Genomic DNA, 25,529 nt, shown 5'->3' on the forward strand with positions numbered 1-25,529 from the left:
TTAGGAGGCTTATAGAGTGCTCCTGGGGGTTGGGGGGGGGCAAAATTGAGCAAAAAACAGCCTGCTTTTTCCCATTTTTGCCCTCCCCAGTCCCTAGGAGCACTCTGCAAGGCTCCTAAAAGCTATGCACAGCCATTTTGGTGAAGTGGGTGAGGTTTCAGGAGGAAAAAAAATGCTATATTCAGTATAAGACGCACCCAGATTTTCAGCCTCTTTTTTGAGGGAAAAAGATGTGTCATACTCTGAAAAATACGGTAGGTAATGTTTGGGTGCTCAACCTATGGCCATTAAATTAGTTTTCTCTATATTTCATCTTAGACCCATTTTTCATTTGACTTTAATAATTAATTTGATATATCATGGTTAACTGAAATTTATGTCCTGCAAAAAAAGCCAGTAAGACTTTCTTCTGAATAACAATAACTTACAACAGTTTATTTAGTGACTGTTCAGTTACAATAGCACTGAGAGAAGTGACTTGTGAACATTTTTCACGTAGGACCATTGCATCATCCCCAGTCTGGTGATCAAAATTTTGATGGTTGCAGTATCCTGGGGTCATGTGATCACCTTTTGATAAGCAAAGTGAATGGGGAAGTCAGAATCATTTAACAACCGTGTTACTAACTGAGCAGCAGCAGTGATTCACTTAACTGTAGCACAAAAAGTCATAAAATGGAGCAAAATTCATTTAATAAAAGTTTCACATCAGCAAAAATTTTGGGCTCAATTGTGGTTGTAAGTTGAGTACTCCTGTTGCATTCAAGATAAAATATACTAGTGCCGATCAGGCCAAATTACATACTCTGAAGTACAATTGTCTCCAAGGCACGGGTGGCCGAGATTAATGAGTGCACCACAATTCAACTTTATCGATTTTAATGAAAAAATGTATACATGCCTTTATAGCAGTTGCAGCCTAAGTTTCTAAGGCGCGGGAAATATATGATTCTAAGTTCAAGATAATTGCCAATTTTGTCTACGTTATGTAACATGATTTGCGGCTGAATTTGAAAACAAAAGCACCATCCACCTATTAAGTATTTCTTGATATAATGTGTGTATTGAATATCCGCTGATGCAATATAATACTGTTCAAAATAAGGGAAATATTTTGGGCAAATTCGCTCGACAACGCTTTGCCTACATCGGTTTCATTATTGGAGCAAATAGCAACTCTCCAAGTAGGCGGTGACTGCAACAGGAGACGGCGGGATCTGGGCACCGAGCCCAATCTCGAGGCGCTCATTTGTGTTCCACAGCAGGCGCGCTCACTGACACTTGCGCGCGCGCGCGCGCAAAAAAGGGAGGGGGGCTTTCCAGCTATTGAGACCGTTAACGGTAGCCTGATTTAAAGAGCCGATATGGGCGAATGCTCCGCTAGGACACTTATTCCTTCTTTTAAACGGGGCTTGAATTTTCTTTCTCCGATCGCACCCCAGAAGGAAGACTTTTCACGCTTCAGCCACCTCTTTCCGCAAAGTATACGGGAACAGAGCTTGCCGGTAAAGAAGGGGGGGGGGGATTAAGTTTTTGAAAAGAGAAGAAGAAAGCTCCCCATCTCTTCTAGCCAGTCAGCGCGAGAACAAAGAACTTCCCTCTCCTTTCCCGCCCCGCACGTGGGGAGGAGGGGGGAGTTGAGAAACGAATTCTCCACCCCTACATTGCCGCTGACACTGCCTCCTTCTGCCACCGATTGGTAGCTGCCTGGCACTGCTGGGCGGGGAGGGGGAGAGATATCCAATCCCGACGACGGCAGGTTTTCTCCAATGAGAGCGGTGGCCATTGGGCCGCCGCGGGGTTTGGCGCTCTGTTGTCCGAAGCTGGGGACAAGAAGACAGGGAAGATCAGTGAAGTGAACCCGACGCTCGGACAGAAAGTGAAAGGCAGCGCGGTGGGCGGGAAGCCACCGGCGGCAGTAGGTGCTATTACCAGGGAATGGGCTAGCGAGTAAACGGGCGACGGGCAGAGGACGGGAGAGACACACCCGCTCAGGGGCTCTTTGTCGTGCTTGGGGGCGGGGGATGGGACTCACGCAAGTTAAGGTGGGGGTTGTCTATAGGGCGAGAGGGGTGGGGCTTGCTACGAAGGGCAGCCTGGGAGAGGTGTCTCTGAAAGCCCCTCCTCTAGTTAAATACAGTAGGGCTTGAATTAGAAGGGGTACTAGTAGGGTAAGCGAGGCTGTGAAGATACAGCAAGTCTGCGGATAAATGAAGATAAATGGGGGGGGGGTGATGACTGAGAAGGACGTATGGGAGATTAGATAACGGGGTGGAAGTGAATGTATGAGAAATGGAAGGTGTTTTCGGAGAAGCAGAGATTACCTCGGAATTGAGAAATTGTAATTTTACTTCTTCGTTCAGCACTTAGCACATAACTAAACATTTTTAAATGGTGACATGAATAGTATGTGATTATTTAGGTAATGGGCATCCGGAATGGCAAGTTATTTTAAGAGAATTTAAAGAATTGTTAGAGGATCAGTTGAATCTTCTGTCCAGTTTCCTTTAATGAAAATTAAGGAACCAGCTTTTTATAAGAATGCTTTCAAGAGATGCAAACTCTTGGGATGTGATGAGAACAAGTGCTGAATGAAAATTATCCTTTGTTCACACTGGTGCTTTCTGAACCACCTAAGTATGTCAAGATCTGTAGACAAAATAATGTTACTGAACAGGTAAATGGATGAACAGTCAGAAGCTCATCTGCAGAAGGAAGGGGCAGAGCTGATTATATTTTTAGAGATAAGAATATATTCCTGTCTTTTTCTACTCAAATCCAACAATACTCTTTTTCACAGCATTCTATTTTGGGCTGCAGTAATTATTTGGAAATAAATGTGTTTGAGTAGAAGAGATTGACTTCTGAATAGGGATGAGTAAGTGTATCCTAGAGCAGTATTGATTAAAAAAACAATAAAATGCTGACTTTTCTTCAGTTCATTTCTGATTTAAATATCAATATTTAAAGTGCTAATATTAAAATACTCAGATTTTGTAAGTAGATTACAATATGGCAAAGTGATTATCCTGAACAATTTTAATTCATAATGTATTTTTGCTAAGAATATTTTATCAATGGAAGTATTTTTTATTTCAGATAATCCCTGGACATGTCTCAGTATGTACTGTTATGGAAGTAACATTCTATACTGTACTGAAAGAGAACCTCATTTAAGAAGTGCCACTTAAAATGTTGTAAATATTTGCATATTTATAAGATTGCTTATTTTGAATTGAACTGTTCAGTTTAATTAGCAGATTTTTAAAATTGATCTAAAAACTTCCAGTTGATTTATATGATCACTAGCAGCTCTGCTCACCGCATGAAATTGATACTGCTATATAGTTTCCTATAGCATATAACCTACAAAGGTTTTTCTTTAAGAAAAAAAATTGTCATTTTTGCAGTATTTTTTGTGGCTGTAAAAGGATTAAAATTTGAAATCATTAAATTATTATGAATAAAATGAGCAAGAACTTTAAAAGTTATATTTACCTGACTAAAAGTGATATTGTGTAGGTAAATGCTTTCTGCAATAATTATATTGAAAAAGGTCTTGTCTACAGTGATATGAAAAAGAAAGTACACCCTCTGAGTTTTATGGTTTTATGTAGAACATAGTGAAAATCATCTGGTCCTTAAAAGTAGGTAAATACGCCTCAGATGAACAGGAACACATGGCATATTACACCATGTCATCATTTATTTTACAAAAAGAAAGCCAAAATAGAAAAGCCGTCTATGAAAAACTAATACACTTTTACTGCTTCCATCGATATGAACAGGCTATATATAACAGCCAGGTGTTGCTAATCAAGTGCCCTTCATCAATTGATCATCAGCAAGTATAACTACCTTTATAAAAGCCAAAGTTTTAGGAGTTTGCTGGTTTCTGGCTTTGAGGTTAATACAATGCCAAAGAGTAAAGACATCAGCAATTATTTGAGATCAGCAATTGTTGCTGCCCCTCAATTTGGGAAGGCTTTTAAGAATATTTCAAAACAATTTAAAGTCCAGTATTCTACAGTGAGGAAGATTGTTCATAAGTGAAAAACATTCAAGACAGTTGCCAATCTTCCCCAGGAGTAGATGTCCCAAGTTCACCATTAGATCAGACTGTGCAAGACTCAGAGAATTGAAAAAAATCTGAAAGTTACATCTCAGACTACAAACCTCAGTTTCTTAAATGGTAAGTTTCATGACAGTACGATTAGAAAAAGACTGAACAAGTATGGTTTATTTAGCAGGGTTGCCAAAGCCTTTTCTCTCTAAAAGAACATGGCAATATGGCTTAGGTTTGCAAAGTTGACGTGAACAAATCATAAGACTTCTAGAACACTGTCATTTGGACAGAAGCAAGGAACATATTTGGCAATAATGCACAGTGCCATGTTTGACAAAAACCAAACATAGCTTATCAGCACAAACATACCAAGTGTCAAGCACAGTGGTGGAGGAGTGATGATTTGGGCTTGTTTTGCAGCCAGAAGACCTGGACACCTTATAATTGAATAGACCATGAACTTCTCTGTATATTAAAGTATTCTAGAGTCAAATGTGAGGTTATCTGTCTGCCAGAAAAAGCTTACCTGACATTGGGTCTTGCAACAGAACAATGATCCCAAGCACACCAGCAAATCTATAACAGAATGGTTGAAAAAGAACAGAACCAAGTCTTACAATGGCCCAGTTAAAGTCCAGACCTCAATCTGATTGAAATGCTGTGGCAGTACCTCAAGAGAGCATAAACAAATACCCACAAATCTCAATGAACTAAAGCAATATTATAAAGAGAGGGTCAAAATTCTTCAAAAATGTGAAAGATTAATACAGTCATGCAGAAAATGATTATTTCAAGTTATTGCTGCTAAGGTGTTTCTACAAGCTATAGAATCATAATGTTTATTTAGTTTTATACAATTGGATTTTTCATTTTGGCTTTATTTTTGTAAAATAAATGATGACATGGGGCAATATATCATGCATTGTTGTTCAACTGAGGTTGTATTTACCTACCTTTAAGAACAGGTAAGGACCAAATGATTTTTATTATGTCCTAATACCCTGTTTCCCTGAAAATAAGTGCTCCCCGAAAATATTGCAACATAGCAGCAGCCATGAGATGACCACACTCACTTCCTCCTGCACCACAAAAATAATAAGACCTCCCTGAAAATAAGGCCAAGCGCTTATTTTGGGGTCAAAAGAAAATAAGACCCTGTCTTATTTTCAGGGAAACACGGTACATAAATCCATAGAACTCAAAGTGGGTATACTTTCTTTTTCAGACAATTGTTTATTGCTTTTTATTGCTTTTTTACAGTGAGGAAAATAATGACAGACTTTCTGGCCTGTGTGTATTTCATATACAGATTATTTGAAAATGTAAACAAAACTTTATAATAAAATACCTGCTCTTTATTGAAGTAACCCTACACATTAGCATCAGTAAGTGCTGTCGTTTGGAGTGGGATGGCTATAATCAAATAAATAATATGTGGTTTAATATACTAATTGGTCCATATTACTGTTTTTGCACAGACATACGTGAATTGTCAGTATATACTGATACAGTATAATCAGAATTAAATAAGATACTTCCTTAAGAATTTCGAACCTTATTAATGCATGATAAGGCTGTGTCACATACATCAGGAATTTTTAAATTTATGCTTTGCTTTTTTTTTACTTTCACAATTCTATCTCACTATATTACAAGCACACGTGACAAGCATAAAAGATAGTTTGTCAAAAAACAAAATACGAAATACCAAGCAGAGAACCAGCAATCTCTAAAGATTGCCAAGCTACACTACCAGTACTGGGCATGCTGCTTAAAGTTGCTGAAGTTGTAGTTCATTAAAATCCAGGAGCACCACAATAAGTTGAAATAAAATGAGTTAAATAGCTTTAGTTTTCAAATCTATTGCAGTTCTTTTTAAATATATGGAATATAAATTTTTAGATTTCCTGAGTGATAAATACTGCCATTGACAAAATAGAGCAGTATGGATTTTAAAAACAACTTATTATCTGCCTAAATTCAATATCCAGCAGTTGCAGTGATATGGGTATGTTCACTGAAGTGAATACCAGAGATATTTGCAAAGGGAGGGAGCAATAAAGATGACCAAAGCAGATCACATTATCACAATGCAAAAAAGGGGTTTTGATAAGGTTTTGGAAAAATCGACTTAAAAAAAAATACCTGGAATGCAGCCACAGCTGTCTGTAATAATTTTTCTGAGGGAAAATAGTCACTGAATACTGATTTATTTCGCCAGAACATTAATAGAGTAATTATGAAATTTAAGTTTTAATTTTTATACATCAAAATAGTTAAATTTGTATGCTTGGAATAAATGGAATAAGTGATGCATGCATTTTTATGAAGTTTTAATAATTTTAATGCATAAATTAGCATAAATTATATTAAGTCATTTTTATTGCCAACTTTCTATCACTAAGCAGTGCCAGTTGATCAGAGGTTCTGAGACTTTATTTTTAACCAGCAAGTTCTATGGCATGAAAAAAAATGAAAATTCCTAACATACATGCCTGCCTGTACTTTTTTAGGTAAGGGGGTATGAATAACAATATGTTGGCTTTCCAGAAAGTTGCTTCATAAGAGAATCAAGTTTGCATAAACTAGAATGAGTAGACGGGGGTAAAAATGAGTGGTGCTTCTGGTAAACTGGCCAAACTAAAATCATACCCAATGAAGATTGTATATGAAAAGGATATGACTAAGATTAGTAACCTAGTTATCTATTCTGTAAAAGATTGCATGGAATACAAGAGAGTAAAGGCAAAATAGAATAAATTAATGAATTAAATGAAAGAAGAATAGATGTGAGTGTATAAAACTAAGAAAAATTAAGAATCTCATAAATTTAAATGAAAGTATCCTGCTATTTTGAAGTTGGATTGATGATTGTGGAAATGAAGGATAGATTTAATAATGGAAAAAACTAAGATACATATTAGAAAGTGTGCTTTAGTGTTACTTGGACTTTTGTGGCTGTGTATGGAAGTATAAATTTAAATAGTAAAACACAAAAAACTATACAAATTGTATGGAAGAAATGAAGCAAAGATGATTTTAAAGTTAGAAAGTTAAGGAGGAATGTAATGAATAGTGTTGGTGTAAATTAAATTTAGGCATATTCCCTTTTTCGTTTTCTGGTTTTTGCCTAGTACGTCTGTATTTCTGAGCTAACACTAATTGCCCTGAAATAACAAAATTAAGGATTTGTCATACATATGTAATTGAATAAAGGGACAATAATTTCATTATCATGCAAATAATTTGTACGGAAAAAAATAATTTTAAAAAAGTTACAAGAAAATTGTGCTGATATATAAATAGATTTGAAAAGCACAGAAAGCATGTTAATCCTTTCATAATATAAAGTGTTTTCTGTGTATTATATGGTCAGGTAATGTCTATTCCTAGCAATCATTTTCTAGCAATGTTTTACCATTGAATTGATGTGTCAGTAAGTTATCTAAAAAATTATAGATCACCTCACATTGTCAGATTCAGATATAGTAAGAAAAAATAGCCTTCTCTTAGAACTTTAATGGAGGTCTTATCAGCAGTTCTCAACAGCAAACACTTGATTAACTTGAGAAGATGCCTTAAACAATAGTGAAGACAAAAGCTGTAGCTGCAATGTATACGGCATATTTTGGGGTTTTGCAAACAACCAGGCATTTGAAAGTTTGTAGGGATATCTGAGGAAAAGTCAAAAGATTGGAGCAGCAAATAACTATACTAAAAAGCAGTTGTTTATTAGATAAAGAAGCAATTGCCACAATTAACAAGAGAAACACTTCTACCTAAGTAGGAGAACAAAGAGGCAAGTCTAATATATAAGAAGCAAGTGACAAGACTTTATGAAAACTTAGAAACACTTGAAGGACCTTTGCAGATGAGATAAGATTTGAGTTAAGATAAACAGCAGTACAGGATAGGCAACAAGGACAGGGTATCATTGAAGGCGGATACAGCTTCCTAAAGAGGATAGAGAGTTACTATTATGAGGAATCACAATAAATACAGAATGATTGTACTCACTGTGAAGCAAAAGTAGGGGCCAGATATGCAATAAAACTATTTTCAACTCTTATCAAATCCACTAGTAATTATTAACTACACGGACGCAAGATACTGTAAAGAAGATCTAGGAAGAAATGTTATGAATAGTTTATCATCCAGCTTCCCAGTTTGTGGAAGAACACTGGAAGAGAGATTACAAGTGAATGGCTATGGATATGGTGGTGATGATACTTACTTTCTGGGACCATAGCCTTAATTATCTAGATCATAGACTACAGGTATGAGATATCTTTTATCTGTTAAAAGCAAACTGCCTTAAATGTGGTGAGCTTCATGAGAATGGCTTTAAACTTTTATCACATGGGATTCAAGGTAGTTATCCTGAAAGAAAATCTTCAGATAAGTGCTTATCTGCTATACAAGAAAATGGAAATGTAGTAATGGGGTCTTATCTTGAATCACATTTCAGGGTGGTTAAATATTTTGGATGTAGATAATTAGCCAGAACAATACTACTACTAATGATGACTGGAGGTATGAAGCATGCAGTAACACACGTTCAATCATCCTTCACCTGATAATCACTAATACTGAAAATATAGTCAAGGAAATGGAAATTGCAGGATTATCAGGAAAATAACCTTTGAAAATAATCCATGTAATGCTGAAGTTCTTTAAGGAAAACTACTATGGAATGTAGTCAAACATGAATGTTATACTTAGAAATACATTAATTCTAATGAACTAAAAATGATATTTCTGTTTAAATTCTTACCATATCTAAAAATGTAAGATATTTGTAGAACAAAGTCATAATGATATGAAGTTGGCATGCATTTATCAAAAATAGATTTTTCCAGATAAACTTTATCTCAGATCATTTCTTAAATAGATTAGTAGATTAGATGGCATGACAATTAAATGAGTAAAATTTTGAAAATTGACTCTGTATTCATTAATGTTTTTTCATCACTGGAATGAAAAAATCCAAGAAATCCTATGAAATTGTTTTTGAGTTTATCTAGTGATGGCAAACCTAAGGCACACATGCCACAGGTGGCATGCAGAGCCCTCTCTGGGCACATGAGCTTAGCTCAATTCCACCCCCCCACCCCCGTGTGTGAGGCTCCAGCTGGCCAACTGATTTTTGGGTATGTGCCGTGCATGCCCAGGACGCAGAGCACATGCAGGAGAAATGCATGCGTGTGGGGGGGCGGGAGGTTTAAATCCTCTCAGAATAACAGAATTGGAAGGGATTTCAGAGGTCTTCTAGTCCAATCCCCTGCTCAAGCAGGAAAGTCTATACCATTGATGGCTAACCTTTTTGTTCTCATGTGCCAAAAGCACACACACACATGCATGCGCACTCACACATGACAGCACATGCACGCCCACACCCATAATGCAATGAATTTGCGAAACACCCCATACCCCCACCCCCTGCACGGCTGTTTTTGCTCCCAGGAGGCTGCAAGGAGGCCTATTAGGCCCAAAATGGAGCACAGGGAGATCATGCACACATACAGAGGGTGGTGGTGCATAACACCTGCAACACCTCCCTAACTTATACATGGCCTGCACTGGGCCTCCCAGGTTCTCTTCAACTCCCTGAGATTGTTGTAACCCTATTCCCCAAACACGACAAACCCTCTGAAGTTAACTCAAAGATTCCTTTATTAGGAGTGTCAGCAGCCCTGACAAAAAGTTTGTCTCTCACCACAGGCTAACAAGTCTGTCTGGCAGGGAGATGAATAGTTGTGTGCCACATCTATTCGTCTCTGCCCCTGCCTTTTATCCTCAAAGCTAGGGTTGGGCTCTTCCTTCCCAAGGATTGGCCCACAGATTTCCACTGCTCTCTCCTCTGCCATCCGCGCATCAGGCACTGGACCCTACTGTTTCTCCTCTTCCTCATCAGCCACTTCCAGACCTGGGGGCTGTTGATTCTCCATCTGAAGGCTGATGGACCTCTGAGGCTCCACCTCTCTCTCTCTCTCTTCCAGTTCCATTCCCTCTTCCCTCCGAGCTTTCAGGTTGCCTCGATGCTGACCCTGACTCCAACACTGCCTCATCTGATTCTGGAGGAGCCGGTGGCTGACAGGCCACAATATAGATACCCTTTGCACAGCTTCCTGCCCAGCTGGATACTACATCCTTGGGCTTCTTCCCCATCATCATGCTTTTTGTGACACAGTTGGACATAGTAGTGATAAACCATTTACTAACTACAGAAAACTTACCCTTAAGATGTACATAATTTTAGTACTAGTTCATTTGATACAACATTGAAAAGAGGATAGGTTTTTCTATATAGCTTAAAAACTATGGAGTCTTATAAAATATCTAAGTGAAGCTGACATTGGAGTACTAATTTTTCATTTGTTTGTTATACAGAATGTTTTCCTGAAAAATCACTAGATTATTTTTCCTATTAAAGCATTTCATTTTTCAAAAATATTTTTATTTGTACTTATGAAAGCTTATAGATTCTTACATGCAAAATACCTAACTTATACACTAAAAGTTGTTTATTATATAAACAGTAATTTATAAGCTTATATTATTAAGCGTAAGTGCAGAATGATGTTTGAAAAAAAAAATCTAACAGACATTCAGTTCTTTGTGAAGGATAAATATTATATTAATACATTCAATCACAATTGAGTCCAGAATTAAAAGTCATGATGGTTGTTAAGGGGGGTGCTATGATTCCCTTACAATACATGCTCTCCAGGTTAAGTTTTTATTCTTAATCGTAGCATCTCAGTATCATTTCAAAAGAAAACTACCATTGCGCAAAAGGAAGCATAAACTATTCAGATAACTTGAATTATTGGCTGCTTTTTTATCACCATCTGTATACAAGGGAACATTTGGATTTCACATTAAAAAAAACCAAGATAAACAGTTCCAATTGGGCTTCATTTTCCAGTTCCATATTGTTCCTATTTTTTAAAATTGTAGATGGTACTATTCACAAATCTCCCACTTTATGGGTAATATAACTGAAGTTACAGTTTGAAAATTTCATTTGCAGAATTTAAATAGGTTATTGTGCATGTTTTTGTTGTATTTCTGACAAACAGCATCTAAATTGCCTTTTGGAATATTAGCAATATTGGAGAAGGGACACAGTCCAAATAAGAGGTTTTCCTGAAACACCTGTGGAACTTTGTTGTGATTTCTTTGGGTGTTTCTTGTTTTATTTCAGTCCACTTGTACGGAAGAGTAATGCCCACCATTCTTTGTCTTCAATCACCCATCTCAAAAAACAATAATATAAGCTAGATGCTGATGACCCATCAAACTATCTCAAGAAGACCAAGGACCAGTGCTGCTTAAACTATCATTTTGTCTTATGTGATAGCAGAATCTTTTTCATTACAAGAGTATCCTATGATAATTTCCAGGTGTATCAAACCTTGCACTGCTAGAAAATATACAGTTGTTTGACTTAACTGGTTTTACTTCCTAGTACAGCTGCAGCTACTTCATCTATGTTATCCATTAATGCTGTTGAGTAACATAAACAAGCAATGGCTTGCTCTTTAGATGCATGAGGCATCACAAGAGTTACATGCTCCATGCATCTGATTAAATGAATATAGTTATCATAGATATGCCTTTACTAAATCAAGTTAGCTTGGATAGGTACTACACTCCTGATTTGAGGTATCATAATTTAAATGTTGGGCCTTGACAGAAGCTTTCTTCAATAGATAACTCTTGAAACAAGGACTGCCTTACTGGATTCCTTTAGAAATTTTCTTTGAGCACTCATGTTAAATAAACTCTTTGCAACTAACAACAGCTGATATTAAACAAATAGATTATGCACAACAAGTACTACCGAACCTTGTGGAGACAGCTCTATTACATTCTCCTTATAGATACCTTTCAGCCATAGTAGGAAAATAGAACATGTTATAGATTTGCCATAACATCTTTTAAATCTTTTAAACTTCCCTTTAAAAAAAGATATAACATCCAGTTTTGGTCACATTACAAAAAAAAATGTTGAGGTTTGGAAAATGTGCAGAGAAGAACAACTAGGATGATTAAAGGCCTGGAGACTAAAACAGAATGGTTGCAGGAACTGGGTATGGCTAAACTAGAGAGGTTTTTAAGAAGAGACCGGACAGCACTTGTCTCAAATTATATAGAATCTCTTGCTTGAGCAGGGTGTTGGATTAGAATACTCTAAGCTGGATTCTGATTCTGAAAAATGAAGTGCTTTTTAAAAAAATGAAGGATCTTTTTTATTCTTAATAATACTGCTTATCAGCCTTCAACTGGTAAAAAAAATTGTTCTCTACTGCCATCCAGAGGTTACAAAATTATTGATCCTAGCTGCCAAAGCTGTAGGAAGAATCTCAGTTCTGGATAAAAGTCAGTTGCTGTGAAATATTGCATACACACATGTATGTCTTGACCATTCATTTAGTGATTGAAGTTACAATGGCATTGAAAATGGTGATTTACAACTAAGCCTCACATTTATGACTTTTACAGCATCCCCATGGGCATGTGGTGAAAATTCAGGTACTTGAATTTTAGTCTCATGATCATGATCAAAATGCAGCATGTATTTACAACAGTTGCAGCATCTGGGAGGCACATCATGATAACCATTTGCAATCTTCCCAGACAGCTTCCAACAATGTCAGTTGGGGAGGTGGGATTATTCTAAATATGACATTCAGATAAAATTGAAGGCCTTATTCATGAGATAATAGTAATCTCAGAATGAGAATTTATGTCCATGACTGCTAATGATGATTACTTTTACTTCCACCCCTACCTATAACCTATAATTATAGCTGATGGGATGCTTGAATTATTTTTCATGATTAGAAATTGCACTTTTTTAGTATCTTTTGATCAACCCTTTTCTAATAGCAAAAAATAAATGATTCCACTTATTGATAGTATTTGAAATTACAAATAGCAACTGTCATATCTATCTGCTATCAACATCGCATCTTGAATCCAGCATCATTAGAATGGAGTAACTGTTTTGCTGAGGGATATGAACAATGCATGATTTCAATTTCTAATGAGGAAAAGAATTTTTCAATTGGCAAGTGATGTCTGTAAGCATAAGCTTCTTTTTATTTATATATACATTTTTACATAATCAATGTCAGGTCATGTACTTAAATATAGAATGCTGATTATGTTTGATCTCACATCCACATTTTGTTCTTTTCAGGTGTAACTATGGGTCAGACTGGAAAGAAATCTGAGAAAGGACCAACTTGTTGGAGGAGGCGTGTAAAATCAGAATATATGAGGCTTAGACAGCTCAAGAGGTTCAGGCGAGCAGATGAAGTAAAGGTAATTAATTTCGTATTCCAAAGATACAAAAGTATTTCTAGGTATTTTTGTTATTTTTAGTTGTAACTAAAATATGCTGATTCTGAAGGAAACCCACAATAACAGTATTAAATAATAAGACTCTCTTAGCAATTGTTCCTGGTATGGCTATTTAGCTGTTTTCCATTTAATAGTTTTGTCTCTTTTAGATAGATTCTAAAAATTGTTACCATAAAGATAATGCATCTATATATTCAAAATGCATAATTTTAATCTTTTTGAACATACAGTTTGGAGTTTAATAGTAGAATGACATATATATATATATTATTTATAATAATATAAGCTTAAGTCAGTTTTTGAGTGTGAAATTAGTACAGTTCTCAAGTGCCATTACTTGTAAGCATGGTGTAATTAAGATATAGAATCTTGTCAAATTTAGCTGCAAAATTAAGTGGTGATTAATTTGAAGACAAGTCAGTTAAATTTAATAGAATTGACTTTCCAAAACATGTAAAATTTGACTTCCTTCTAATTCTGCTCAGGAAATAAATTTGGTGAGAAATTAAATTAATATCCACATGTGATCTGGACAGATTTATATGTAGAATATAATAGCCACACAATAAGTTTTAAATATATTCTGAAAATTATAACTAAAATAATTGCTTGAAAAAATACAAATTGGTAGTTTGGTAGAATGATTTATGTTTTTAAATTGTTGGTTTAATTTCATCCTATAGGAATATTTTTCATAATAAATATATGAGCTCAATGTTTTTCGTTCATTATGTGCAAAATTAAAAACTTCTGCATGTACATGATAAATTTCAAGACTTTTTCTATGAGTTGTTTATTTCTTTTCTTCCCAGTTATTTGTACCTAAAACTCAAAATCTGAGACTAGAAACAGATTAAGAAAGTTGATAGTAAAAGATGCCAGCTTTATGATTTCATTCTATTAATTAAGTAATATAGCTTCCCATTAGCTTATTCATTATACTCTTAAGATATTAAGGGTTGTGCAAGATATTTACCTCAACACCCTTCAATCACATTATACATCTTTGATTTTGATGCCTGTAGTGTTGGCATTCTGCTGCATAGTAATGGATATAATAGTATATAATAAAATATTTTATAGCTTGTTTGACCTTGTTTTGCCTGAAACGGTTAAATTTTAGATTTTAATTAACCATTTTTGAGATATTTGAATGTTGTTACATATTAATAGACCTAGTGGACTGTTCAGTTACAAAGCATTGAAAAAATGATTTATGACCATTTTTCACATCTACAACTATTGCAACATCCTTATGGTCATATGATGAAAATTCAGGTACTTGGCAACTGATGTGTATTTATGACAGTTGCATTGTCCGAGTGTCACCTTCCTCTGACAAGCAAAGTCAATGGGGAAAACCCAGTTTCACTTAATAGCTGTAAGAGTTGAAATGAGTATATTTTAACATTTAAATCATATTACTGTATATAAATATGTATGATACATATAGTGGATATACATCTAGTGAAAATACTAATCTTTAACAGTGAAATGTATATTATTTAGAAGTCCTGATAATTAAAAAACTATGAGGATATAGTCTCTGTTTCTACCATTTATTTCCAGAGCATGTTTAATTATAATCGTCAGAAGATACAAGAAAGAACAGAAATCTTAAATCAAGAATGGAAACAACGCCGGATACAACCTGTACACATCATGACTTCTGTGAGCTCATTGCGTGGGACCAGGGAGGTTGGTTAACCTGTGTTGTGGAAACCCAGTTACAAAGTTGTCAACTCTTTTTTACTGGAGGAAAATTAGTTTGCTTTTTTATTCATGCAATATGACATTATATGCTTATGAATTGTCCTTAGGAACTTTATTCCTTTGAGTTGGGCAACTAATGTATATAAAATTACATTATATGGAAGAAAAAGGATTCGTTTATTTATTTAGAAAATGTATATGGTTGCCTATTTTTAGGTGATAATGATCAGCAAAAACCAATATAAAATTACTATAAAAAAGCAGAATTAAAATGATCATAATACAATAACCAACTCATTTATAATAGATTTACCTTACAAATCACACCTATATTGGGCTAATGTAACATCCTCACCCAGCACCTACAATAAAAGCCTAATATTCACAGTTTTACCAAAGGCCAGAGAGATCAGAACATCCACCCTCCAGATTTTGGAGACAGGCTGTTCCATAGGGCAGGTACTGCGACAGTCAAAGCATAAATTTGGTCCTGCAGGATAATATTTAATAGAAAGGTCCTGGCGTTCACTTATCGTATCCAATTTTGTGGGACAGGCAGACACCCTCGGAGATAGATGATCTGACAATCTTGCCTATGCCAGGCCAAACTTGAATTGCACATTGAAGCAGACTGGGATCCAATGCAGCTTGTGCAACAATAATGTAACCTGGATGGACCTTGGTGTTTTAGAAGTGCATGTGCCAATGTATTCCGGACCAGACAAAGCATCTGGGCATTTTTCAAGGATAGCCACTCTACCCCCACCTCAGACCATATTGCAGTAATTCATTTGGGATATGAGAATGAATATTAAACCAGTCATAGGCATGGCTGTTAATTACTCTTCAATCAGAGTTGTGAGTCCAAAAAGAGTCTCTGCTTGTGCTCTTTTGGAGACAGATGTGCTAACTCACTGAAAATAAAAGATTACAAAATATTCCCCTTCAAAGTATCCAAAAACATAAAGCTGCTCAGTTTTGCTAGGGTTGTGTCACAAACCTATTCTTCCTGTCCAGACCCTCATAAGCTCCTGGCATTGTCCAAACATCTTGATTGCATCATTTGTCTGGCTAGGAGTAGAGATGCATACATGAATATGAGCAGCATACTGATGCTACTTCACTTTATGCTAACAAATGAACTCTTCCAGGCATTTTATATGGACTAGGAAAATGGGAATGTATGTTGAGAGATATTAGCCCTGTTTGGTAGTTCAGAGAAGAAGAACAGCCAAGAGTACTTATTAATTATAAGCTTATATTAACAGACTCTTGTCAGAATGAAAATATTTTCCCTTCTTTTTTTTATTCTCTGAAAAACTAAGGAGGGTCCTCTTTGAAATGCTCCCTGCACTTCCCTTCCTCTTCTTTTGTGGAGGGAGATGTATTTTACTTGCTGGTTGTAAAGTGTGTTCCCTGTCTCCCACATTTATTCCCAATTATCATTCTAGAGGTACCCTGGGGTATCTTGTATAAAAGGAATCTAGGGCTATATCTTTCTCCATCTCTCAGATATTGACTGAAGCCATTTCTGAAAGAAAACACACCACAACAGTGCCAAATCCATTAAGATGGTCCAAAAAATACCATGACCAATGGTATAACCGGACCTGAATCCTAACTGAAAAGGATCAAAATAATCTTCTTTCAGGGCCTTTGAAAATGTTTATTTATTATTGATTTATTATTATTATGGTCTTTTGCAAGGTCATTCAGATGTTCAGACTGAATTTGGCATTTTTGTCCACCAATTGAGTTCTTCCCAGGGATAGGCATATATGGATTTTTGATAGTGTTACAGATATTACCACTGGATGAAAGCTGCTCCGAGTAAAGCTGCCTTTTCAATTGGCTGATGATAAATCTGTCAATGTTCAAGTAATGTTCCTCCCAAAACATCTATTACTGTTGGTACTACCTTTGCTTTCTTTTGCCACAGTCATTTTGTTTCTATTTGCAGATTGTTGAATTCTTCTAGTTTTCTGCAGTTCCTTCTCTTCTTCTATGCTATCTCTCGGTATTAACACATCCACTGTCAATACTTTTTTCATTCTTACTGACAATTGTTAAGTCTAGGATATTATGTGGCAGGTGCCCCCGTCTGTTTGAAATTCCAGAGCATTTCTTCATTTTCTATTACTTTCTCTAGTTTATGGTTCCACCAGTTTTTTCTTTCAGATCTTCCAATGTGCCATTGTTGCTACCTTGTCATGTCATTGTAGTCAATCTATACAATTTTCTTGTAGCACCAAACCAGGTGATCCATTATTTCTTCAGCTTCTTTGCAGAGGCAGCATTTGCTATCTGTTACTATCTTCTCAATTCTGTCTTGGTATGCATTTGTTCTTAAGTCTTGTGCAACTAGAATTAGCTGCTCTTTCTCTTTCTTCAACTTTCCTACTCTTAGCCATTGCCAGGTCTTGTTATTATCTGCTTTCCTGCTACTTTTTAAAGTACTGCCCAGGTGATGCTTTCCCATGCTTTCTTGCTCCTTTTATAAGCTAGTTTGATCTCCCCAGTATTCAGTAGGCCTTCCTAATGTGCATCTGCCTCACTATCCTTCCGATCCCCCTTTCTTCTTCAACTGTCTGGTGTATTTGCAAAATTCCATACCAATCCATTTTCCTTGGTAAGTAGTTCTGTCAACAAGCGTGGATGAAGAGCATGATTTATCATCATTATTTCTCTAGTTTTCCTCTCCAGGGCCTTTAATCAGCTTGAGTCCAGTCCACTATTCTAACCATGTATCTAGTGACTGGAATTGTCCAGGTATTGATTGCCTTGATGGTATTGCCTCTGCTGAGTTTGGACTTTAAGATCTTGATTCTCTTGATGAATTTACTGTAATCTTTTTCTTAACTTCAGTGACTTGATGTCAGCTTGAAGGATGCTCAGGTATTTATAGTGACTAACTTAATCCAAACTCCGTGATTCCTTCAGTTTTAACTATTTTCTCTCATTTGATAAGCATGGCATATTTGTCCAGGCTGAACTCCATTTCAATATCTTGGCTATATATACAGACAGCATTGAGCAGCGATTCTATTTCAGATGTTATTTATCCATATAGTTTCAAATTGTCCATGTAAAGGAGATGGGATAGCTTGGCAGATAGTTTTGATGTTTGATGGCCTGAACTATTCAGTATTGTTGACAGATGAATCAGTGCAATGACAAACCGTGTAGCAATATTGAGACTCCTTGGAAGATTTTTAATGTTACCCTATTTTATTTTATCACCATTGACCAGCAACTGTGCCTTCCATTGTGCCATCCATCTTTGCACAAAGCTTCTGATGTTTCTACTTACTCCTATTATTTCTAGGCACTTGATTATCCAATCCTTCCATTGTTCCATCCATCTTTGAATTAATGAAAAATTTCTAACATTGTTGAATGCAAGATGACTTCTTGAAGAAGTGACTGACCACTACCTCCTTCAAGGAAGGTGGAACTACTCTATACATGAAAGAAGCAGTAATCATTACTTGAACTAACTGTGTCTCACCTATTGGGAAGCCTTGACCAATAAGGATCTAAAACACAAGCAGCATAACTCACTTCATTAAGGACCATGTCCACTTTCTCTGACAAATACCTAGAGAAGTCATCACAGTGGCCCAGCAAGAGCTCCCACTGCATTCCATATCAAAAAGGTATCTGCAGATGCAATAAGAGATGGAAAGAAAACTTGCTTCACCATCTTGTTGCTACAAGATAATACCTAAGATACTTACCTATTCTCAGTTAAATTCATTTCTGTCTTCCTGCTGTGACACTTTAGATATTGTTTCATCTCCTGAAGTTTCTTGAACACCAGGGAGAGCTCCGTGAATAGTCAGATACTTCACTGACACCATTTAATCTAAAACGATCATTGTTCACTTATTTCAAATTGTTACTAAGGTCTCAGGTGGATTGTGATCCAAAGCTTTGGGAAGAATTCCAGATTATCTCTGAACCCCATTAGATCCATTAGTCATATGCTGTAGACTAGTCAAATAGGGTTTTCCTTGCAGTTGGAGGTAACTATAAAAAGGTAAATGTTCCCCTCGCACTAGAATGAGATCTATCTATGGTAAGAGACCAATATTAACATCCCCCAATCCTTGATCATGTCAGCATTAAAGGATTTCCTTCCATCTATCTCTTTATTTGTGAGGAGTATCTGTAGATATTACTGTGTCTATCTGTTAGCTAGGAAAAAATAAATAAATTTCACATAAAACTGGCAAAGAAAAAACTTCAATTTTTTGCTTTTACATATAGAATTGATTTCTGGGAATTCAGTCCATGATCTCTTTACTGTATAACTTGGCAGTTTTCTCCCTTGGTAATTGTTATAAAGCAGTTAGCTTTCTTTCTTTTCCATATGAGAAGGAACAGAAGCCATAAGAAGTATTTCTTTTATAAATCTTGGTAGATAATAAAATAAAACCAAATAAAAGGGAGAAGGCTGACATGCTAGAGAAGTGAGGAAAAAATCTTGGAAGAACTTTCTCGATGAAAACTAATTTCTCCCTCCTTAGTGGCAATTAGTTGACCACTTTCATATTAAATATAAGTAGTCTTTGATTTATAACCAGAATAAGACCAGAACTTTTATCACTAAATGAAGCAGTAGTTAAGTGCCACACCTATTTTTATGACCATTTTTGCAGCGATTAAGTGAATCACCATAGTAAGTACTTGAATCACACAATCATTAAATTAATTCAGTTTCCCCTATTGACTTTGTTGTGGGAAGCTAGTTGTAAAAATCACAAATAATGATCATGTGATCCAGGAAAGCCACAGGTGTCATAAATACATGCAAGTTGCCAATTTTGATCATGTGACTATGGGAATGCTGTAATAGTTGCAAGTTTGAGGACTGGTTGTAAGTCATTTTTTTCATTGCCATTGTAGCTTTGAACAGTAACTAAACAAATGATCATGTCAAGGAATACCTATAAGGCTCTTATACTTGATATGTATGAAATTCATACTCCCTGTGCATCTCTTCCCCAAAAGAAAGATTGGTTTAAGTAGCATATACAATTCAGTTAAACTCTAAATTACATGACTGCTTATTATCCTAGCCGTCTTAGAGGATGTTCGAAATCTTCTGTTTTTATACATGCAAAAAATTATATAGATATTTCATGTATATGTAAACACATAAGAGTGAAAGCAATTGTTCTGTTTGAGTATACTTAAATCTGTGAATGTTTTTTAAAGAATTGTTCAAATTATCATTTGAAAACACTGATTTCTGCTAAAATCAGGATATTTTTTTTGCTATTGCTGTATCTAATTTGAAAACAATTTACTATTAGTTATCTTTTCTCTTAGTGTTCTGTCAGCAGTGATTTAGACTTTCCAAAACAAGTTATTCCTCTCAAAACTCTGAATGCTGTTGCCTCAGTTCCCATAATGTATTCTTGGTCACCTCTTCAACAAAATTTTATGGTAAGTGATTATGACCCTGAAAATTATGAAATTAAAATCATCAAATCAATATACTTTGTAGACAATAGTTGCTGGATTATATTAAATATGAATGTCAGATTTATATTATATTGTAAATTCATATTTCCTAAGTGATAATAAATAATATCAATGCTCAGTATTTTTAACTATGTCTTATACAAGTTTCCTGCCCACCATTTTGGTGGGAAGGAAGCAGCATTCTGTGATGTCATACTGGCCACATAACTCAGAAATGTCTTCTGACAGCTCTTGCTCAGCATTGAAACGGAAGTGAGTGCTGTCCCTATAGTTAGCAGTGACTAGCAGAGTATAATCCGCAGGGACCTCTTCCCTTCCCTCCCCTTCCACAAGTAGTTTTTGCTTAACAATTATTCCGTTGGTGACTGTTCAGTGTAACAATGGTGTTGAAGAAATGGTAGTCATAGCTGGCCTTCAAAGTTATAACTCTTGGAGTGCTACTGTAATTATGTGTTTATAATTTGGACACCTGGCAACCCACCCATATTTATATATTTTTTAAATTATTAGTGCTATTTATTCCTTTTGTTGTTATTCCTGCAGTGCTATGCTATAAACCCGTCATTGAGACATTAAGCAAATCCATTGTACCAATTGGTTGGAAACTGGCAAAAGAAGTCAGAAGATAGGGAATGTTTTTGTTTTGAAGCAGTCTTCCTGAGAAAGGGAGAGTGGGAGAGGGAGGCAGGGGGAGGGAGAGAGACTGAGAGTGAGTGAGCGCCTTGAGATCATGACAGCTACCAAATTCAGAAATATTGTCAATAGTAGTTTCTAGAATATCATGTTGACTTGTGTATTTGTTGTTTCCTTATTTACAGCATTTTATATTTGTTCACAAAATCAAAATATTTACTTCATATTTCAATATTTTTTTAGGTAGAGGATGAGACAGTTTTACATAACATTCCTTATATGGGTGATGAAGTGCTTGATCAGGATGGAACTTTTATTGAAGAATTAATCAAAAATTATGATGGAAAGGTACATGGAGATAGGGGTAAGTTATGATTTATCTTTTTGTTGAACATTTCCCCCCCCAGTTAGTTGATACAGTCCCTCTGTTAAATATATCATGCATTCTTCCTGAAAAAGCATTCATTACATCAAATAACATGGTTTCAATTCTTTGTGATTCCATTTCTTATATCCTTTCTTTTCCATTGGATAGTTTCACCTGATTACTATGGAAATCTGGTTTGTTACACTGATGATACTTTTTGACATTGAGTTTTAATGTATTGATATGTGTGTTCATTGTCTTGAATATTAAGCTGATAACTTATTCATATGAGTCTTACATTTCCTTCATAAATAAAGGATTTTAGGCTATTATCTAATCTTGAACCTTGCATATTTCTTTCAATTTTTATTTGATAGTAAACTAAAACAATAAAATAATAGAACAAATAATTAGAATTCAAAAGGCAATACCTAGTAAATTGAAAAATTCTAAAAAGTGCTGTTTTTCCCACAAATACATTTATTTTTATATGGATATGTATACCCAGATCTGCATATTGTAAACTCCATGGCACCTACTCATTTAAGTGCTTAATTTGTTTCAGGCATAAGAAATTGTGTTGTCTTTTTCTGCACAGTAAGCTAACTTTCTCTACCCAGCCTTTTAATAAATATATGCTTCATTGAAAATTTTTATGTTTAAATTTCAGAGTGTGGATTTATCAATGATGAGATATTTGTGGAGTTAGTCAATGCACTTGGTCAGTACAGTGATGACGATGATGATGATGACGACGATGATGATGAGGATGAGGATGACAATCTTGATGAGAGAAATGAAAAACTGAAAACAGGGGAGACCAACAGAATGGGTATATTAATAATATTTATTTAAAGATATTTGTAGTATGATGGACTGACTAAACAAGGAAAGTTTGATAATCAAAATACATACGTTCAGATGTAATGTCAATAGAAATATGGTATCTAAAGATGAATGCCATCAAGCATCACCTTTTAATTATTACTGATGATTAATGTTTCTGAAATATTAACCAAGCACAATACAATGTTATGACTATTATTATTTTAAAATTACTTAAAGATGGGCAGGCCAATATATAACAATATTGATGGATTAATAGATGATCTCAGAAAGCTAGTCTGATAAAACACATCTCAGAAAAAGGCATCCATATTGTTGCCAAGAAAACTGCATATATATCACCAGATTGCAGCATGATTCCATGAAAGAAGTACCAAATTGAATGTATTATCTTATGTATGTATGTAGCCAAGACAAGCTGAAATAATGGGGGAAGTGCTACTCTTGAATCCAATACAAGAACAACATATTAGCAAATTTAACTGTTACAAAAACAAAGGACAGATGGCAATACAGTAGTGCGGAAAGGGAGTTTAGCAGTAATAGTGAATTATTTAATTTGTCTAGTAGTAATTCTTGAAATTTACTGTATGTACATATTCCCACTTTCTGGTTAAATAAAATAATGCTAACTGCATTTAATTTAATAAATTAAATATAATGTACTTACTTATTTTAATAAATATAACTGCACTTATATTTCTATAATTATTTAATGCAATATGTTGAAAGGAATTTTTCTAAAAATTAAAAAAAATCTTATTATATAGGGCAGGCAAGAGAAAGTGATGCAAAAGAGTTTGAATGTTGTTCTATCTAGTAAGTCAGCAAGTTAGAATCCCTAGAGAACACAACTACTTTTTAGTCTCCATCCAGCCTATTGCATCATATAGTTACATGCAAACACTGCTGGGAGAGATAGAGTGATTATTTTCTCTGAGCCATTACTTTTGTAAGTCCACATCAGCACTATATCCAGGATTAAATGGATGCCATACCAACAGCATTTACCATTGAAGAGCAAGACATTTATTTTGGGTAAGTGTACAAGTAGTAGTTCTCGCTAAAAAAAAAATCACAATTGGTCATAAGGCATTTCAGTTGTTAAATAGGTTACCACATGACCTGATTCGATTTTACATCTGTTTTTATACTGGTGATTCACTGTGTTTGTTAAGCAAACTACATGGACCTTAAGTGAATCCATTCTTCTAAATAGGCATTTTTTTTGCTACAAACCAACAAAAATGTCACAAAACACTGCCATATAGTCATATGTGGGGCCTGAAACCAATTGTAAATGCAAGCTGGTGGCATTAATTAAGTAATTAAGCAAGGTCTATCTATATCATCACTGTCAACTTGCGTAGACTATAGCTCCTTTCCTTTGAGTGGTCGGTTACAACTTTCATTCATATCAGCTCCCTTAGTTATTATTTCCTTGTTGACTCTCAGGTTATTTCCACTTTCTCACTCTTCTCAGTATATCACTTAAGATACACTAATTAACCCACAACTTCTTCCTGGTAACTTTTTATAATTTATTTTTTAAGAAAAGACCCTCTTCTCTAATATCTATGGTCGGGGGGGGGGGGAACTAATGCTAATTTAGATTGGTTAATAAGAATGATTTAGATCTCTAAAGAAACTCTAGAGAAACATTAAAAGAAACTTTATTTGACCTGAAAAAAAATCTGGGGTTATAACAGAATAACAAAGTTGGAAGAGACCTTGGAGGTCTTCTAGTCCAAACACCTCTTCAAGGTTCTCATGATGGTTTTATTAATATTTAGTGATTATTTGACCACCAAGGGGCAGTATGGGTTTTATCTTTTTTGGGACTCATCATGTGCATGCAACTGTTATAATTATTATAGAGTTTATGATGTTCAAAAGTCCACTGGGAATTAAACTCTATAGTGCTTTATAAATTGTACCTAATTTTATAAGATATAATTGCCCTGATAGTGAAAGTTGGTGGGAAAGGAAATATACTGTATTAACTATTTTTTTTCTAATTTTACAAATTATGAAATCTTGTAATCCAGTAATGTATAAAATGCATACTAAAAATAGTTTATGCTGAAATCTTCAGTCTGAGGGCATACACAATAACTCTTCTTTTTCTTCTGGTTGAGAGTTTAAGTAAGAAAGATGTATACCCATCATATATTGTTACTGTGAGGTCTTATTCTAAGAATCTGTTTTCAGGACAGATGTAAAAACCATAGAAATAAAGAAGCTTTCCTGCCTGTTCACATTTTATCTATTTGCCAACTTTATGTAACAATTTAACTTCCAAGTTCTTTTAACGGTTAACAACAGAAAAGCAAACAATAGAATAAAATTAAAATTAAATCCAACAACTTGCAAAAGATAGATGGTGACAGCAATTCTTCTGCTGATTGGCCCTTCCAATCACTCCATTAGAAACGTTCTGCTTTCATCAACTTCTGGAAGGCTATGGCAGAAAGTAATAATAGAATAACAGAATTAAAAGTTTTCTAGTTCAACTCCCTGCTCAAGCAGGAAAACCTATACTATTTCAGACAAATGGTTTTCCAGTCTCTTCTTAAAGACCTCCAGTGTTGGAATACCCACAACATCTGGAAATATGTTGTTCCACTGTTTAATTGTTATAACTGTCAGGAAATTTTTCCTTAGATCTAGGTTGGCTCTCTCCTTGATTGGTTTCCATCCATTGCTTCTTGTTTTGCTTTCAGGTGCTTTGGAGAATAGTGGCAGCTCCTTAGATATTGGAACACTGCTATCATGTCACCCCTAGTCCTTCTTTTAATTAAACTAGACATACCAATTCTTGTAATTGTTCTTCATATGTTTTAGTCTCCAGTCCCCTAATTATCTTTGTTTGCTCTTCTCCGCACTGTTTCTGGAGCCCCAACACCCTTTTTATATCATGGCGACTAAAACTGGATGCAATAGTCCAAGTGAGATCCTATCAAGGCATTATAAAGTTGGACTAATAGTTCATGTGATCTTGATTCTCTCCCTTTGTTAATGCAGCCTAGTACTGTGTTGAGT

The 25,529-nt window shown here is 35.3% G+C and overlaps 1 protein-coding gene across 6 annotated transcripts in view; it reads left to right on the forward strand.

Moving 5' to 3' along the window:
• Positions 1-1,398: 1,398 nt before the first annotated feature.
• EZH2 (enhancer of zeste 2 polycomb repressive complex 2 subunit) overlaps positions 1,399-25,529 on the forward strand; it is an 83,401-nt gene continuing 59,270 nt past the window's right edge. Inside the window, exons 1-6 of one of the 6 annotated variants that reach the window (XM_081970851.1) lie at positions 1,399-1,505; positions 13,275-13,399; positions 15,008-15,136; positions 20,486-20,602; positions 21,518-21,638; positions 22,312-22,473. In XM_081970851.1, coding sequence (XP_081826977.1) covers positions 13,283-13,399; positions 15,008-15,136; positions 20,486-20,602; positions 21,518-21,638; positions 22,312-22,473 — 646 coding nt within the window. In that variant the 5' untranslated portion in view covers positions 1,399-1,505; positions 13,275-13,282. Of the gene's footprint in view, positions 1,506-1,765; positions 1,923-13,030; positions 13,156-13,274; positions 13,400-15,007; positions 15,137-20,485; positions 20,603-21,517; positions 21,639-22,311; positions 22,474-25,529 lie in introns of those variants that run through there. The other 5 variants (XM_081970853.1, XM_081970850.1, XM_081970848.1 and 2 more) reach the window with 5 other exon arrangements.

The sequence above is a fragment of the Natrix helvetica genome, assembly GCF_964273705.1.
Source record: "Natrix helvetica genome assembly, chromosome: Z".
In the NCBI taxonomy this organism is placed as follows: Eukaryota; Metazoa; Chordata; class Lepidosauria; order Squamata; family Natricidae; genus Natrix; species Natrix helvetica.